The sequence below is a fragment of the Gymnogyps californianus genome, chromosome 7, assembly GCF_018139145.2.
Source record: "Gymnogyps californianus isolate 813 chromosome 7, ASM1813914v2, whole genome shotgun sequence".
Taxonomy (NCBI): domain Eukaryota; kingdom Metazoa; phylum Chordata; class Aves; order Accipitriformes; family Cathartidae; genus Gymnogyps; species Gymnogyps californianus.
In genome coordinates, this window is record NC_059477.1 from 13836845 (window position 1) to 13856393 (window position 19549).

Sequence of the window (19549 nt, forward strand, 5' to 3'; positions counted from 1 at the left end):
GCACTGTCCCAATTTTCATTTCTGGAAACAGACTGTAGGAACATTGCTCAGCAGTGGTAAGGAAGATGTGCTAGGACAGCATTTTCATGAGACAATGAAATAATCTTGTGATTAGTTAGGAGGGGAAAAATCACATTCTTCAGTGGCCAAAAGCTATGAGACTAGGGCCATGGTTACATACCTCAGCTTGACCAGGCACACCAACACTGCCCAATCACTCCCTAGTGTGCTAAGAGAAGGGAGTATTTTTCAAGCATATATATGTACACACACACACACACACACACAATGTATATATGTATCAGTGAAAGAAATTTATAATCAGGCAAAGTGCCCTAACCTAGCTCAGAGAGTCATTAAAATCGAATCCCCCCCCCAGCACTGATTTTGAGGTACACAACAGGCTTTATAGATATGTAGGAAAAGACTAGACAGGATTTGTCCTCAGGATTGTGTTCATGCACGGGTCAAGAATCAAATATTCTTGGAGGATGTAACCGCATTTTTCATCGCTGCTGTTTATTATCTGTTCAGCTCATTGCTTGGGATCCGGCGCTGCTTGGAGGGAAGTGTGCTGCCCTTCAGAGCTGGGTTTCCCAGACACTGTTCTGAATGGCTGAACAAACATGCTGAAGTTTTCAGCAAAGCACAGGTTGCCGAAATGCCAGCCATTGTCACACACATCTTCAGAAACACACAAAGCTCAGCATGTCCCAAACCCTGATAACACAAGTCCTGGAACAGAATAAATCCTCTCTCAGACTGAACAAAGAAATAACTATATTCCTTGCAACTCTGCTGTATTGCACTTCTGCTTTTTGGCCGTAATCCCTTGACAGGCCCCATTACAGCCCCATACCGACGGGCTAGCCCAGCGCCTCTGCAGCAGAGCTCTGGGCTGCATGTGGGCCAGCTCCAACTCTGCGTTACAGTGTCCTTATGCCAGTATGGCCGAATGGCTGCCTTGGCATGCTCAGCTCTTGAGAAGGAAAGAGCTGCTTCATACAGACCGCTCAGCCATGACTCTCCATGGCCAATTAAGAAATCAAAGGGGAGCTCTGTGCAGAGCTCAGCCACCACCAGGAAGCCTGAGCCATGGTGGGAAGCACTGAACCATGTTGCTGCCCAGTGTGGGAGCCTGCAGCAGCAGGGACCGAGGGGGCAGAGGGTCTCCAGTAAGACCCTGCCGTGGCAGGGGCAGCCTGTGGTGCAGCTCTAGCAAGCAGCCTCAGGCTGGATGCTTTGGTTCCTCGTCCCATCCCTGCTCCCCAAGGCAGCAGGGGCTCGAACCGTTTTTCTGGAGGTGAGATTTCAGCAGTTACCTACCACAGTGAGGCCAGATACCTTCTATAAATCCATTTCTCAGGATCTCTCTCTCTCTCTGTTGTTTCCCTTCTTTTTTTTTACATTTTATCTCCTCAAAACAAAAATGTCAGCATGTCAAATGTCCTGTGTAGGGAGGGGGAGTGCAGGGGCAGGGGGATCCCACTGCCTGATGTCACTTGGAGGGGAAGCACCAGCGGGGGCCGAAGGAGGAAGCACAACAGGCCATGCTCTGATGGGCCTCCTGATGCTGAAACATGATCAGAACAAACAAACAAAGTAAAAGCTGTAAAACTAAATGACTATTTTTATTTGTTTCCTTGTTGGTTTGTTTTCTCTCTTCCACTTCCTTGTTCCCAGCTGTGTGCTCCTCTAGAAAGCAGCCACTTGGCATTGGTATTTGCTGGGCATCGAGCATGTGTATATTACATCTATTTTAAGCACTCATCCTGAGAAACAGATTCATCTCTGTGAATCCCCAACATGTTTTATAACCAGCTGCCCTACTGGTACTAGGGTAGGAAAAGGGGGAATGGTATTTTCTTTCGTTTTTTAGTTTTGACCTCTGGTCTGCTCAGTGGGCCAGTCAGGTTATTTTGTGCACTTGCATTGTCACTGTAAACTGGTAACACCAACCTCTGATATTCCAGTTACAACATGTAAAATACAGTCTTCCCAGCACCATTCTCCCTTTTACTTACAACCTTCTCTTTACAAAATAACAATTTATTTTCAAAATTCCTCTGAAAACATGAGTTTGAGCTGAAATCCTGGATGCATATACTCCAACATAATCAAACTCACATGGAAAAGCAAATGTCCTGGAAAGCTATATAGCTGAGGTGGGTTTATCCAGCTCCCCTGTGTCCCTCCACTATCTCTGCCTCAAGCTCTGAGAAGGGCTGGGTCAAGTTCTGGTTCCAGCTTTCTGGCTTGTGCTCATCTCCTATGCTATTTTTTCTCCTGTTTTCCTAGGCTGAGCAGGGTGCCAGCAGCGGAGGATTTGGCATCCAGGATGCTTACAGCCTTCCCTCGAGGCCGGATCTCTGCGCAAGATGCGCTTCTTCATGGCTTCTTCAGCCCTCTGCCTCCTCAGCTCTATCAGGTTCCTGCTGGTAAGTTAACTCTCAATTTCATCTCGCCGAGAAAGAACTACTTCACATGCTGTTTATTAAGAGTTTCTTCTGTACTTTGAAAGTCTCTGCCATTCACCCGAACGTCTTGCTCTTTTCTGCCTGCCCTCCCTCCCCACTCCCGTATGCTGCAAAGTTTACATTCCATTGCAAATTTGACAGCTTGTTTTTCTGTTTTCTTCTACTTGACCACAGTGTTAATACTAGAAGGGGACCTGGATGGGCTGCTGCCATGCTACATTTACAAAGCAGAGGTGTATATGCTTTGACAGGTCGTTTCTCCCCCATTCTGTAACCCCAGGGGCCCAGAGCTTTCCCTTGGGTTGGCTCACACTGTGTATTCAGTGTAACTCACATGCTGGTCCCTCCTGATGTCCTGAATTCCCAGCTGCTCAGCATGATGTGCTGAGCCCCAATTCCCTTGGACCACTCCTCCTGCTCCCTTTTGATGTTCAGAGACAACAGCTGTTCCTCGTACCCTGTCGCACCAGTTCTCCCTCAGTTCTACCTGCTTTATTTTCTTCTTCCTTTGCTCCCTTCTCTTAAGCACACAGCTGCATACACACAGATCTGCCTCTCCTGCCCTGAGCTGACAATAAATGCAGGGTCTCTCAAGCTACAGGTTCTGTTCCTCTACCAGGAAAAGCTCCCTCCTACCAGGCAACAGGCCAGAGAGCCCTCGCATTCCCTGTTGCCTCCTGGGCACCCGCTACACTAGTTAGTTTGGTGGGTTTTTTTGAGATAGGGGCAATTAAGAAGAAGCCTTCTTGGACTGTGTTGTCAAGCTATTTGAAAAACTAATTTCTGGCTCCTGTGACACATCCCAAGTGAAGGAGCAGCCAGCTAGCATCTCTCCTAAACCGCTGCCCTTCAGAAGGTGCTCTGTGTGTGTGTATGTGCATGAGTGAGAGACATCTGCATTCCTTTTCTGTTCACCCAGCCACAGAGCACAAATCTACTTTGACACTTTTAGAAAAATGAAAAGATGGAATCTCGCAGGAGCCTGCCTGTGCCGGGGGGGTAGGAGGGGAGCACGCACAGCAGGAGGGAAGTTGACTTTTCTTTATACATATAGGGTTTTTTCCATGCAGAGTTTAAATTATGCCTGATAAAAGGAGTTTCGTGGATGTTTCAGTTCTTTCAAACCCTCCTGGCTTCCTCCCAATTAAATGAGGTTTGTCAAAGCCACAGGGCTCTGCTGCTGCTGGAGAGGCGGACAAGCACTTCCCGCAGTGACATCTCCAATCCCCAAGGGAGAAGATGAAAGTGTCAGTGCCGAGAGAGAGAGAGAGTGTGGAAAAAAACAGGTACAGAGACAGACACTGTGAGAGAAAGGGAGAGAGTGAAGAGAAATAGAAGGAATGAGAAAACGGATTGGCATAATGTGTCAATCTCTCCGATACGCTGCCAGAGAGGGGACAGATTCATTTTACCTGGGTTTACGCATCATCCCATATTTATTATCCCCCATATTGTGGCGAGAAGTACCTTGCAGACAGGAAACTGCATAGCGTTATCATAGCAACCAATGTGTTGGGAACAGCATCAAAGTGCACAGGGCTGAAACAAGTACAGTATCATCATGCAAGACCATATTCATGAGTGACTCATTAAGCCTGTAAAAATTAGGCAATTCTGAATAATTCCCCGTGTAGCCATCCCTATTGCCATAACTGTGTAAGACATTTGTTCTCTTGTGTCACTTTGGCATCACACTATTTTGGAATTTAACTGTATCATTTAAAAATTCTCATTGCTATGATAACACAGTGCAGATTTTAAATATATTCTGTTCCCACTTTGTTCTGGAGGATGCTGGCTATTAGTCCCCATCCTCTGAAGGAGAAAGTTAAAGCAGAAGGGCAAAGAATGAGCTGGAGATGAAAGGTGAAAGGAGGAGGGGGTTGATCCCAAGGTGTGTGAGAGAGTAAGAGGGAAACAACATTTGAAAAAATAAAAGGTTCCCATAAGAAATTATTTTCTATTTTTATGAAATAATTATATCCATAACTGTCCTTTTTATAAGTTGCTATGACAAGCTGGAAGCTAGAGGATGTTTTTCAAAGGTCAATTCCTGGGAAAAAATAATTGGAGAAATCAATGTTTCAAAGATAAGTACCCCTCCAAATAGCATGTTTCTGATTCCTGAGGGGAATGCTAATGGATAGAGGCTGGCTGCTGCCCCTGGGAAGGGGGAGAGGGAGCACAGGGCTCTTTGCTTCCTGGTGGTCAGCTCCTGCAGAGGGGAACAGGTTGCTGTTGCTTATGCTCATCTGGATGCAAAGTGCTAGAAAAAAAGAGTAGCCTACGCTGTAAGAGAGGAAGACTCTCTGTCCCCCGAGTGGGGCTGGTCCACAGATGGGCCTCTCCTAGAGCTGCTCATTCCTGTGCCTCTAGTGCTAGAAGGGGCTGCTAAGGCCCAGGTTCAAACCCCACTCATCATCTTGGTGGCCTTAATTCTACACATGCCACCAGCACCTCTGGATATAGCAACAGAGGAGAGGAGAGGGGATTGTCCAGCTTCCTTCCACTGTGGCTAGTAGCCTAAAGGCTGGCAGTGATGACCTTTCATAAAACTGGAGCATTTGCTGTCCTTTTTCTGGCCTAAGCCAATCCTGAGACAATTATCTTTGTGCAGTGCAGCTCTGCACTACAGCAGCTCTGATAAAACTTCAGTCTAACCCTTTGTCACCTGCTAAAGCAGAATGTTTTCTGTCCAATTAATCACTCCTGGAAGAAAGATGAGATCCTTGAATCAAGAAAGCATGAGCTGTGCTCTCAACTCAGTGTCAGTCCTGAAGTGCAAAGGGCCTTCTGAGAAGGTATCTCATTCTGCTGTCAGACAGGTCAGACACAGTAACAATTGCAGCTTATTATTCTTAGTTATAGATTTGGTTTATTTTCCCTCTCTTTTGCCCTCAAATGCTTTAGAGCAGGCTTGCAAGCAGGGATGGTGAGCAGTGCGATTTGGGGTTAGCACCGGTGCGCTCCCAAGAAAACATACTGCAAGAAGAGCTCTGGCCGAACAACGCAGGCACACGGGCCAGGGAGGCCTGGGCTGGCACCTCAGATCCTATCCCCACCGGACTGATGTCCAGGCTCAGTATAGACCTTTCTCATAGTTCAGGAGACATTCGACCCTGGGCATACCATCGGCGTAGCAGTTAGTCATCAAGTCCAATTTCTGCTCCGTGAGGATTGTGTGTTGCGTGGATGTGATCCTGGCTTTGACTAGGAGGGACTTACTCCTTTTGGGTATGGTTGGTCTCTGATTGTCACCTCCCCCCAGCAATTCAAAACCAGTGTGCCAGGTGGTGATGACATTGCACCATTTCTCCTAAAATAGCCCGCTATTCAGCTTTTCAGAGACAAGGAGGAGGAGGGAGGCTTGATGTTGACAGAGCACTGTAATTTTAATGCCTGTTGCATCTAAACTAATGCAAAGCAAGCGTAGGCAATGAGGAGGTTAAGGCTGCAAGCCATTGCCTACCAAAAATCCCATTACTGTTGGGATTAGCCAGCGCTGGTAGATGTTATCACAGGGCATGTATAAAAGAAGAGCTGGCTTTCATGGACATCTTGTTTGGGTTGGCTGGTTTCCCTAGGTTCTCCTACATAGCTGAAAGGTTTATATAGTCACTTACATTTTTTTACCACTGTGCTTTGCCACCTCTGTGGCAGCAAATGGATATCCTTCACTGCAAATCAGATACAGACACCTAGAAAGTGAAGTTCCCACCAGGTGTATGAATCTGGTTTATAATGTGTCTTAATAAGGGAATAAACCAAAGTTGGTGTTGAGCAGCAAATCAGCTGTCACTCCTGAACCAGAAGCAATTTTTTCAGTGAGGTGATAAAACAAATCTTCACTTAACTCAGGAAAAACACCCCTCACTCCACCTGGCTGATCTCCACAGTGGTGGAAGGTCTGCTTGTGTAAATACCGACAGGACACTGAGGTTTTGTATTCTGTCATTAAGCCACCACCCTAGGAAAGAGCCATTGCAACATCACAGCAGATGCGCGCCAAGGGCACAGGCCTCTGGAGATGTTGCCCTGCTTAAGCTCTTCCCTGGGCGCTGGCCTGGAGCAGACATCATGCTGGCAGGTGCTGGGCCCTGTTTAGGAGCACAGGGCGAAGGGGAAGACGGGAAAAGAAGGAAGGTTTTCTTTGCTCACTCCCCAGCTCATGCTCTTGCAAAAGCACAACTGGCATAAAGTTTGGCCCACATGACTTGTGGAAACAAAGTCCTACAGACATGGATCAAATGCTCTGACTCCCATTGATCTCAGGCCAGAGAATCTCTATAAAGGTCCTATTGTTCAGGGAGATGAAATGCTCTTGGGGGGGAGTGCTGTTAATACCCTTCATGGAGGCAGACACTATTGCATCAGAGGTTAGCAGATGTTTTTCTGTATTTTGCCTAATTGCAAGTTATATCTGAGGTTTCTATAACTTCCATTTTCCCTTTAACACTCTTAAATGCAAATCTGAGAAGATTTAGTTGTCTTGTTTGCTGTGAAAGACATCTGGACTGGAACTCCCATGTAGTCGTTTCCCATCCTCAGGTGCACTTCTGCCTTCACCCAGTTATCAGCAGAAAAGAGCAAATGGGGATGTAGTGATCAGATTTCTAAGGCACAAAAGTTAAAGCTAAGTTTGAAATTGTGACAGCAAGCAACCATGAGCCTAGGAACTCAATTAGCCTGAAAGACAACTATCTCATTATCTTTCCTAAAATGATATAAATACATAAGAATATAAAAACTTAAAATAAACTCTCTCTCTCTATTGACTGTCTAGATGACTGAATTTCACTGCTCATTTTCTTTAAACACCCACTTTAGTATTTATTTATTCTAAGCGTGAAGCAGCTACGATAATTAGACTGTCAGATTTGGTAAGTTAATGAGGAGTCACTGGAGTGGAAGGTTTTGCATTTGTGAGATTGCTGAAGGAGAGAAGCTCCGTGCCTTCGCTCTATCTCTTTTTTCTCCCCCCCCCCCCCCCCTCCGCTGGGTGGGAAGGAGAGAGCTTGGCAGTGTGTAGATCCATTTGAATCCTTTTGATTAGCGGGTTGCATTCCTACCACTGTTCTACCAAATAGTATTTTGCTGGTTGCTCCAAGAAAAAGAAAAGAAACCGTAGATGAGATTTCTAGAGAAGGGTGCCTAGATTAAAGAAATCATTTTCCAAAAAAAATCAGAAGGAACAGAGCTGTGAGAAACAGGATCTTGAATTAGTTTATATGGTGGCTAATGTCACAGGAGAGCATTAGGAAAGTAGCACAGTGAAGGAAAAGGACTGGTTTGCAGCTTTCTCTTTAACCTGATTTTTCCACAGGACAATCAGTGCTCACAGTTCCAGGAGTGAGACTGCAACCTGAAATCTGTGACCTGTTTGCTTCTTACCGAAAAGGCCATCTCTCAGGAGGTTCAAGCAAGTTTTGGTAGAAAGCAGGGATGATTGACTAATTCTTGGGTAAGCACGTAGTTGCCACTGTCAAAGCTGCTGCTATCATCATCCTTAGCACATGAATTCCTTTGTGTATTGAAGGTGGTAAAACAGAACTGATACCCAGGGCTGGATGACCACATCCCAGGCTGAGGACAAAGTGGGAAATCTCACATTCAGAGAGAAGAGATCAGCAAGCCAATGGCCCCCAATGCACAATGCTCAGTGGTATCATGGGAGGTTTGGGTTTGTTTCATCACACTCCCAAGTCTCAGACCAGTGCCCTTTCCTCTGATGCCTCCCCAGTCAAAATATTGCTTCATTCCCCCATTGCTTAAACTGACCAAATTGCTTTGTTCACCTTTGTCCTTGTCTACTGAGTTCACATTTTATAGCTTACTTGTTTTGATTTCACAGACAATGGAACCTGAGCAGAGCTAGGCAAAATCTCCTTAGCTTGTAACATCCTTGGTTTTAATTAATCACTATTTTAACCTCAAAATGATGCTTCAGCATTAACATTTTTCATCTCCTTTTTGTTACAGAAGACCAAAAGATCACTTAAAATCACTGTTGTTGAAGGAAATTACCGGAAAATACCCTTTTATTATATTCTGTCTCTTTGTTTACTTTGTGCATTTGTTAACAGCATGTGTCCAGTCAGTGTCACCGGCTGGGTCTGTGCTTGCAGGGCAGACCTGGGAACTGATCTTGAGGCCAAATTAGTTTGACTGTCTTATTGTCTGCCAAGCTAAGAGGCAACCTAGCTGTGACAGCACGGCAAACCTTAGCTACTCATCTGTGCTTTCAAATGCACGTAGATGGCATGTACCTGCTATAAGATCAGGTCCCAGTACTCAGTGCCTGATCTCACAGCCTCTCTCTACCCCATATGCCCTCATCATGTAGACAACAGCAGGCAGACAGGACAGCTTCAAGTCCTTTCGAGAAGGACCTGACACTGCCAGCCCTGTGACCAGATTGCGTTTTGGAGGCAGCCTGAATACATTCCCTGCTCACCTGCTCAGCTAAGTGCAGACAGGGCGGCTGTTCCCTCTCTGTGATCACAGGAATCCTGCCAAAAAAGCTGGTTGTCAGTTCCACTAAGGCTTCTGGGACAACTCACTTGAGGAGGGCACTCATGCTTCAGTGTTCAATGAACTTGGATTTGGCCAGTTTTAACTGATTTTGAGAGTATTTCACAAATACATGATTTAAAATAGTGAAACCATGAAAATAGTAGGAGATGCTCTTAAACATTTTTTTTTTATATTAACCTGGCCTCAAAGTGATTGTGTGCCTTTTTTTAAGCTGCTTACAAAACATACTAAATAAACTTAAATGTCAACTCAAGTTTTCTTCTGCACTTCATTACAGGACAACATTCTATAAGTGATGCTGTTCATATTATTAATTCTCTTTTTAAAAAAGGCATCTGGACTCAGACATGCAAGCAAGGTTATAAATGAAACAATAATTTTTTTGTCATTTTAATAGGCTACCAATGGAAAGCAGGGGGTTCTGTATGCTTTTTCAAATCTAATCAGAGGTAGATAGGCATCTAAAACACAACAGCCTCATGCTGGCACATGACAGAATGGAATTTCCTGGGAACATAATGAAACTGGCCAGCCTTCCTTCATTGGCCAACCTGAGTTAAGTTACAAAAATAGACAAAACCAAAAAACTAAACATACCAGGCTCAACCATGAATCCATGGGCCCTGAGCGACACAGCAAGGGACGAAACATCATCACAGTCTCCTCCTTGTTCTCCTCTGGTTTCAGGAAGGGAAGAGATAGTGCCAGGCATCTATCCCAGGGTGATACACACTCCATGCCAACACTCCATCCATTTTCTACCCTATTCCATCTCTTTCCCTCTGCCTGCTGAGAAGGAACGTATGGATCATTGGAATCTGTTTCCATTCTCATGCTGCCTCTCAAAATGCAGATAAATAATGCAGTGCCTCTTATATGTATGTGCTGCTGTACTAGCTAAGTGTAGTTGAATCTACAGGAAGATTAGAGCTTGTTTTAAACCAACGGTTAACAAGCAAAGTAACTGAAGTCACTAGCCCTGCAGAATATTTGTAATTAGGATTTATTTTTCCTTTTGATTCAGGACTTAGGCCATGGATTTTTATCCTAACACAATTCCTTTGCAACAGGGGCAGATTCCACCCTCCATTACACCAAGGACCTTTGAAATAACTCTTGATATTGACAAAATGAAGCAAAATCTTTGAGAGTATAAAACAAGGGCAGAGTTTGGTTGGAGGAGGTATTTTTAAAAATCACCTTTCAGTAGAAGAGAATGAAATTGTGCAGATGTCCTGCCTTTTGTTTTTCAGAAAGCAATGTCAGAAAGATTGACGTGACAACGAAGATGTAACAGCACAGTCTGGACACTGGACTTGCAGAATAAACTCAGCCATGTGTCACTTAATAGAGAGATCCCTGGACCAGAAGATCGATGTACAAACAGGACAGATGGGGACGGACAATTGAAAGAATGTAGAGGCTGATCCAAGGCTTACAGAGACCTGTCATTCCTGGGGCTTGCCTACAATCTCCTTCAACAAAAGAGCTCCTGAGGGAAGGAGGGGATTAGTCAAAAGTTGAGTGAAGTCTCCAGGGAAGATGGTTTCTTGGATAAAGTTGTCAACAAAAGGAATTGTTTAAGACTATTTGTTATAATTTCCTAAAGGGAGCTTCTGCCATTACTAACAGGATTACCAGCATACTGGTTCCACACCAGCAGAGCATTAGACATGTGCATTGCAGACTGGTTGCTTAGAGCTGAATTCAGGGGTCTTCTTATACTGGCTCCCAAATGTGTGCAGGTGTTGAGCAGAGGGGAGATGGCAAAGAATTAAGATGCAGCCAAACACAGGCCATTTTTGGTCCAGCTGTTGCAGAGAGTCCTGGATCATTAGTGAGTTACCAGGGTGTTTTAATGTCCTTGATCTCAGGGCTGCTGACAGACTAAGAGAAGGAAAGGTAATCTGATGTGAGTGCTGATCAGGATACATGGAGAAATCAGAGGGTTCTTTCCCAACTACAGTTACTGTGAAATTTCTCATAGAATTCTTCCTGGAAGAATCAGGAAAGCAAGTAACTTAGTGTGTTCATGTACTAGTCCACTTGGTTTCAGTTATCTGGGATACTTTTTCTCAGCTCTGGGACATCAGAAACCAGAAGCCTTGGTGTAACCTCACAGCAGATCTGGGAAGAAAAGGAAGACAAAGATAAATCATTAAGGTGCAGGCATGCAAACCTTCCTGAATACTTCTTATTCATCTGAGTAGTGTCACTGGCATGACTGGGAGAACTTCTCTGAGCAAGGATTATGCAGAGCATTGAGGCATTGGAACAAAACCAGTCATGGAGCTACGGGGAAACACCAGAGAAATGGGTGGCAGCCATAGAAAGAGCCGGAAGGCGACATTTTAGTGTAAGGGAGCTACATCTCCAGCCCCACTCTACTCTGTTGTTTGCTAACCAAACACTGCAGATCTGGGCAGGAAGCAGCACAACTGTTTATGTTCCCCTTTGCCCTTGCTATGGACATAATTGCAGGAACGTGTAGATTAGCTACATAAAAGAGCACACAGACTATCTGCAGGCACACAGACTATCTGCAGGCACTGCTCAGTTAAGAGGACAAGAGGTATTCCTTATGTTACGTGACAGTCCTTAACGTTCTCTGCCTTGATGAAAAGGCAAGGTATGTCCCAAAAGTCTTTCCATCTCTAGATTGCTTGGACCCAGATCTCCCAAACACCAGCCACTCTCAAAGTGAGTGTGAATGCCTGACCTCCCTTTGCAATACTGAGCAGAAATTTGTCTCAATTAGGACCTTCTGCCTTTCATTTGCTCTGCGATGAATCTGGAATAATATTACAGTGACCTCACAGCAGTATAAGCAAGATCAGACCAGAGTATCCTACAGAGTTCTACTTAGGCATGTGTATCTGTGTCAGCTTCCCATGTGCATGTTTATTTGTGGAGAGAAGGGCATTTGGGACCTTTTTAGAAGAAAAACAATAGTTCTTAAGCACATTGGCACTGGCTGTTGCTTTGCAAAAGCTTCTAAGAACTGGTACAAATAAGAAGCTTTTCTAAAGTGGATGGCTGGCTGCATAGGTAGAAGATAGCTCTCCGCTGCTGAGTTATGCTGCATTGTCATATGCATGTTCAGAGCAGCTGTAAATGATGCCCAAGTTGGGATAGGGGTGTTCTGCGTTCCTTTTGCACTCTTGGAGATGGCTGGACTAAGAGCAGTGAAGAAGCAGGATCTCTAATGCCTGCCATGGGATGGTTATGGCTGGATGTCTGCTCCTAATTGGGAGCCACTAAATGCTCAAGATATGTTAAATGAAAGGATTTGTTATGCATGGGCAGTGAGGGATCTAATGGTGGGAACCGAATCACTTTCCTCATGGTGTCTATCCAGAACATCAGTTGTAAATTTCTTCTGCCCTGGAGCAGCAGAGAGAATGGCTTTGTTCTTTTACATAGCTGCTACCCCATAATGGCCAAAGCTCTTATGCTAAATTGCCAAAGGGTCAAATGATACCTTCTAGCTCTGTATCTGGAGGAGTGGAAAGCCAGGAAGACCCTTGCAAAAGGATGTGCTGCAGCCCAGCACTCTTCTGTTCATTAACTCAACATTAGAGGCCCAATGCCTTAAACATGCCAGATCACAGAGAGAAATTGCCCCAGAACCACTCCTCTCCCAAACTAACAGGAGTACTATTTACATCAGGAGTACTGATCTCAGTAGATTTTCCATCCCCTGGCCTGCACAATCTCAGGGGCAACAGCTCTCAGGGAAAATGGACGTAGCGTTGTAATGAGTCAGGAAGAGCAGGTAACAAGAAACACATCTGAATTCATGTACCAAGTTAGCACCACCCAAAAAGGCAGTCCTGCTTCCCCCATTTCCCTCCCTGCTTCAGGCTTCACAGTCTTTCTCTCTTTTGCTCTCTGGCACTTTTCTAAGCCCTTGATGAGCTGATTTAACTCACTAAACAGGTGGAAAACTATTAACTCTTTTGCTGAGTTAGTTTTTCATTGCTTTAGTGAGCTGAATCAGATTATGAAGGGGTCTGAGAAGTATCAGACTTCATGCGTGGCTGGGTGTGGAGTGGGAAAGGAGGAGCACGAAAAAGCCATGAAGTTCAGACTCTCTTATCTCCAACCTGCTCACATCTAGTTCATGTGGGTGATCATCCCCTGTCATATCTGGATGTTTGATGTTCTGTTTTGAGGTAATAACTGAATGGGTTCTGGTGAGTAAGTAGTCAGTACTGCTATCATGTATGTGGGCCTATCTCAAATCTAGGTCTTTGCTGTTGAAGACCTCACAAAAAATCCCAGGCATTGGCAGAGAGCTGCAGGACTGACCTTTCCTTTTTTCCAGAAAAGACTTTCTCTTGGCAAGGGTAGGATGCCTTGGTAAAGCAGGTGAGAGTTTATGAAGTGCATGTAAATGGAGGTCATTGTGCTCGAGGGTCATCAAACTGTTTCTTTTCACCACCTAATAAAAAATTAAAAACAAATCTGAGATTTTGGAGAAATCCTTTAACATCCTCTTTTATGTAAAGAGAGTTTAACAGCAGACTTAAATATTTGCTTTAAAAACATCTTGAAGTAAATGAAATAACTTCTTTCCCAGGCCAAGATTCTGTTTTACTTCAGCCCAGAGCAAGTTTGTTGGCCAAATTACATACCCCCAAGAAAAAATCCGAGGGCTTTAATACTTGCAAACCCCTTTCTGTAATGGTGCAAGTGGGCAATGCTCTTTAAAGGGGGGAAAAAAGCGCCAGGAAAATCCCCCTCACAAGCCAGAATTGCATTTGGGGAGCCCAGATGAAAGCCCTGATGTGGGTCATGTGACAGGTGTCACTTCAGTAATGATATTGGGGCAGAGATAAAAGTCCTCGCCGGCTGGTCATGTGACACTGCTTCATTACTGGCACAGCAGGTGGTCAGAGAGTCTCAATGCCTTTATTTTTTTATTATTTTTTAATTTTTTTTATTCTGTGATAATGAGAAAATGTTTAAACTTCCATCCCTGTGTTTAAACACTTCTTCATGCTGACAGCACCAGGAGATCCCTTGATCAGCTGTCAGATGGGAAAGTGCAATTTTTCTGGAAAGTAAACAGCATGTTTGCCTGTTGGAAATCATTTTCTGTTTGTTGGGACTGCTAGTCATGGCGTGATGGAGCCATGTCACAGCATCTGACAACTCCGGAGTGGGGAATAGAAAACTGAGAAGAAATAGAAGGCTGAGAGATGGGTTTTAGACTCTGCCTCTGATAACAGGAGCTTGAGATTTTTGATACTTTGCTATTGTTATTGTGGGGAAAAAACCCACCACTTACGGATTGCTTATGAAGCTTTTAAAGCAGTAGCTCGGTGTCAGTGTGAATACGTGGGACCTTCTAAAAGAAGCTCCTGCATTTTAATAGAGACTTTCCTAGGAGAAAAACAAAAAGGACACACAAAGGAACTGAGTGAGTGTGGCGACACGTGGGAGTGAAGGTGGCCAGATCTCATTCCTGGCTAGCAAGAAAAAAAAAGTCTCCTTATATTAGAAAACTTTTCATGGCTCTGGTGTCACATAGGCTTGGGGTACCCACTGGGAGTTTCAGGTGAGACAAGGAAGGCAAATGTGGTCACAGGGTCATGCCAGAGAGCTCAACCCCATCCCCGGGTGGCTTGGGCCTGGGTGAAATCAGAGCTGTTACACTCTCCTTCAGAAGTACCCTGGAACCCAACTAAGTTCACTTTAAATGCTAACCACATTTTTTTCTTTTCCTATTAGACAAATACCTTCTCAAAGTCAATTCCCATACAGAACAAGAGATACAGATATAATGCAATTTTAATTAAAATTAAGGTTTGAATGTGCATATGCAGAGGCATACACAGCATTTTCCCTATGCAGACATAGACAACATCTTATATGCAGAATCAACAAATCAACCTGATTTCAACACTGCGAAAGTTACTCAGAGCACGGCTTGGATCACGTATTAGTTATTTGCAGCAACTATGTTTCATGGAGTCCTTGGTAGTTTCCCAACAAATGCTTTCCTCTGCTGGCTGCACTGCAGCCTTCTCCCTCTTCCTAAAGATCCCCATTAAAAGCTTCCTGCGTATTACACTTCATGAAGTCTTGGCTCATTGAAACAGAAGTTTCGATGCCCAGTTGGTATCTCACTTGCACCAGGAAAGCCCTAGAGCTGGTGCTTTGGTTTCAGCTCCGCACTGTTGAGTGAGGCTGGGCTCTGCGGAGGCCGGTGGAGCTGGGGAGGCGGCTGCCTCCCTCCAGTCCCGCACGGCTGCAATTAGGGGCAGGGCCGGACCATCAGCCTAAACGATCCCAAGCAAAAGATCAGATCAGAATCTGGCCCTTTGTTAGCAGTCATTAAAAAACATTGCACTTTTAATAGGAGCTTATTCAATTAGCAGACTAACAGGCTCCATCAGATAAGCTGGGGATTTCCCTGGGAATCTGAGTCACATACTGCCGAAGCCGCTCTGCATCCTATGGTTAACCCTCTCCGCGCAGCACCAGAATGAATAGGCCAAATCCCAGGAAAAGGTTTATTTTTGGATTCTTATGGGAGAAGGAAAAGGCCTCCACTGCGCCTCGAAGCCCCTGGAGGTGCCAGTGCTGAGTGCGAGTCGCACATGCTGGAAGGACCCAGGAGCATCATGGCACCAAACTGTAGCTGCTGCAGACAGGAGACTTGCCTGATCTCCAATAAACACGCTGACATTTGGCAGCCTGACAGCTTCACAGTCCCATAAGAGGCTTCCTAATTAGAGCCTGGGTGAGAAATAATCCACAACTTGAAGTTTGTCTCTAGCTTCCTTGCTGTACGTTTTTTCCCCTCCCTTTTTGGGTTTTTCTCCCTTTTCAGTGCTTTCTCTCACATGTTCTCAATACAGCCCCCTCCCCGTGGGCGGAAGCTGTTTGAAACACCAAGCAGGAGAAAGGGTCGTTTTTGCCTGACCTCTCAGCTCAGAACAGCTCCCAGCAAAAGCACCCCTCTTGCCTTCCAACATTGCCCTTGAAGGAGACGGGGAGATAAGGCAGGGAAAAGGACAGTACATGGTGAAGTTTATATTGAGGCAAAGTACAACCAGTCTGGAAGAAAACCAAACCAGTCCCGTTCATTCCTAGTCAAACAAGTAGTGCAAAACTAGTGCTCCCAGCAGCAGGGAATGGGGACTCTGGGTCTGGATCCAGCGCTGAATTTTGCTTTCCTCTACAGCAAGCTGGCCCCAAACAGCACATCACGACATCCTGAGTCTTTTAACTGGAGCCAGGGCCTGAATTTAGCATTGCCTTCAAGATGTACGGTACTGTGACGCTGCTGTAGCATAGCAAGACATTCATCCAGCTGGTTGTAAGACGAAATATATGTTTTAGAGATATGTACTGTTACAGAGCCAGATCTTTTAAAGCTAAATCATATTCCACTCATTTACCCCATCACATGCATATTCTCTGAATAGTTCCAGAAAAGCTCTTCAAATGCAATAATCTCTGAATTTGAGATTGCATCAACAAGCAACATCTGCTAAGACAAGTATAACTCTTTTACTGTATTTATTTCCTAGAGGATTATTTGCTGATAGTGGGATTGACTGTTCTCTATTTAATATCCCGAAGTCTTTTCCAGGGTAATGAGACAGGTAGCAAAGCTCTTCAAAGACAATACCCATCGTATACTCTGCAACAGCTCAGATACAGATACAAATATCAGAATCCACTTTATGCTAGAGGGCTGTTCCCCTTCACCATCCTCCTTGGTGAATACCATATTCCCTGGATAGCCACCAGAGAAGAGGGAGCCACCAGCCACAGGGAGAAACTTGGGATTCTCCAGTCTTGGCCATACATTACATCGGACAGCTTTGTATGTTACCAGCATTCAGCAGGATCCCAGATGATGACATGGGACTGATACCTACAGATATTTGACCATTAGCTCTCTCCAGAGCAAAGAGATTTCATTCAAAATATGCAGTTGAAGCTATTTCCAGGACAAACATATTTATTGCTGAGATATACTGGAAGATCTCCATCTAGCATCTCTAGAGTTCAATACGAGTCTTATCCAGAGGACTGGGGGTCCTTGGGGAGTGTACTTTTTTGAGGTTTCACTTTGGGGGCTTCATTATGATTGCTGATGCCCAAGTGTTTCACGTGCTGCAGATGTGTATGTATTGTGCAGCTATGAGAAAAAACTGTGGACCTACACCTCTGTACTGGGGAGAACAACCCTGCATTAGGACTGGAAAGGCCCGTAACATCATCCTCATCTGTAAAGCCTGTACTGCTAAGATACTGAGGCTGAGAAAATTGTTTATTGAACTGATATTTCCAACAAACAGATGTCTATGAAGCAAGCAGAGCTGCTCCCTGAGGTTCTAATATTAACAAATTCCCTGAATAGATTGTAGCTGTGTGTTTTCTACCATCCCTCTCTATAAACTGGAGTATGGATTAGTACACACTATTTATAGAACCCAGCCCACCCACTTGCTTGGAGCACCCCTGAAGCTGAGGGAGATGTAGCTGCATTCATTGCCAGACACCACCTCCAGGGTCCGTGTAGCATCATATCAAAATTCTGCCTTTCAGCATAGTAGAAACCTTGGAAAAAAATAGAGGTTGTTCTGGACCTAAAATATCTGGCTCCGTCCCTGCCCTGATTTTTTTGCATGATAAATGAGTATAGACATGAAGAAGGAGGAGAGTATAGATGTGGGGAGAGCTCTCATGGAGGACTGACTGGGGAGAAGATGAGACAGAGCTGGCTCTGGGTGACTCGCTCCTCGGGTACCTGCGTTCCCTGTCACTGCAAAGTGGGCACAAAGGTCAGAAGAGCAGCATTTTACACACACATGCATATTTGATATGAACCATTTTAAAATTCAGGTGAATCAGATGCCATGAACAGGTGCAATACCACAGGAGAAAAGAAAAACACTGATTCTTTTCAATTAAACTCTGTTTTTTCAGGGTTTAGAATTTCAGTCATTTAAATCCATTTTAGACTAAATCTTAGAAATAGAAGTTGGCAGCCTGGAGGAATTAATTTTTTTATTATTTTATTTTAAGAGATTAACTCAAGTTGATAGATTTAGAGCATTTTTTAAGTTTGTTGGTTTCAGATGTTTAAAAAGAAATTTAAAATAAACAAACAAAATCCAGTTGAAAATTTGGCAAGGGCTGAATCCTTTGAGCAAAATTTTCCCAGGAGAAGCATCGATCTCTGATAAGCAACAGAGGAGATGCCGTATTTCACAGCTGCCATGCAGATCTGTGGCCTCTCCAGAGACTCCCACACACTAAAGAGGGATTTCTTTAGTTTAAATGCCAGATCTGCTTTGGTCCCAGTGAAACTCTAGAAGGGCATTATCTAGGAAAACGGGGCACATTAAACTTTATCATTAATGCAAAGAATAGTCTCAATATTTGTGAAAATGAGAACCATGCGTTATGAAAGGTCCTTCATATCTTCAGTAGATTAAACTCTACTCGCCAGGCTCTCCTAGGCAGTTGGGCCATTGTTTGTAACATCTCTCTGATACACAGATCTTTCTGGGTCTGTGATGAAGCAAGCACAAGCTAGACCACTGGCCTGACTGGGCACTTCCCTGAAGGATGTGCTGGAAAGTTTAGTTTGGTGACTAAGGCTGGAAGTGCCACAGGTGCCAAGGGAAAATAACAGCTCTGAGCAACTCAGTCTGACTTTGGTTTCGATCTTCTCATCAGGAATGGTTGTTGCATTTTCTTTGCAGAACCTTCTATGCTAGTGTAATCTCAGGCCATTTGACATTTTGACTGGATTTAAAATGAAAAGGATTAAAAGATTTTATGCCACTGAACAGGGCTCTTGAGTTTATCACCATGTGACAGTACTGCCAAGGCCAACTATCCCCAGGATGAAGTCTGGGAACAATTCTTGTGAGCTAAACACAGTGCTGTTGCACAGGTATCCTCCTAGGCAAGTAAATAGTCACCGTGGTGATGCTGGTGAGCTGTGGGCTAAGCTGCACAAACCTGCATCCTGCAGTTGGTGAAAAGCTGCAAGACAAACCGCACCATGCTTCGCTGGGTAGATGCTGAAGGCTTCTCACGTCATTAGATGTCTGTTTTATACAAAACCCTCTCAGAAGCCATTCAGCTGGACACAGACCTGAAAGATTTAATTCAGTTGGAAGAAGACTGTCTGCAAGAGACCTGGGAGCCGGGATGCTGACCATCCCACTGTGGATCCTGTGCAGAAAGAGGCGGGAGACAAGCTTGGAGATAGCTGTGAGGCCCCACTCTTGCAACCATGTTTGAAGCTGCTGTGAGCAGAATGACAAGGCTGCCTTGGGGGCTGAGTGAGGAGGCAACCTGAGAACCATAAACTCTTTGAAGGTGATAGAGAGAAACTCAGGAACACAGCTGCCCAGCTGGCAGAGAAGGGACTGTTATCGTCTGGGCGTGACGAATGAAAGCAGAGGGGTCGCTAGCTGTCCCTGTGTTTTCACAGGGAGCTGCCTGTATGTGCCAGGCTGCACCACAGCCCCTGCTGGGGCAGATTCTGCTCGACTTAG

The 19549-nt window shown here is 44.8% G+C and overlaps 1 protein-coding gene across 1 annotated transcript in view; it reads left to right on the forward strand.

Annotated features, from left to right (window-relative positions):
* Nucleotides 1-7910, forward strand: part of CDK15 (cyclin dependent kinase 15) — a 36955-nt gene extending 29045 nt beyond the window's left edge. Inside the window, exons 12-13 of the mRNA XM_050899708.1 lie at nt 2299-2438; nt 7801-7910. Coding sequence (XP_050755665.1) covers nt 2299-2438; nt 7801-7910 — 250 coding nt within the window. The remainder of the gene's footprint in view (nt 1-2298; nt 2439-7800) is intronic.
* Nucleotides 7911-19549: the final 11639 nt, after the last annotated feature.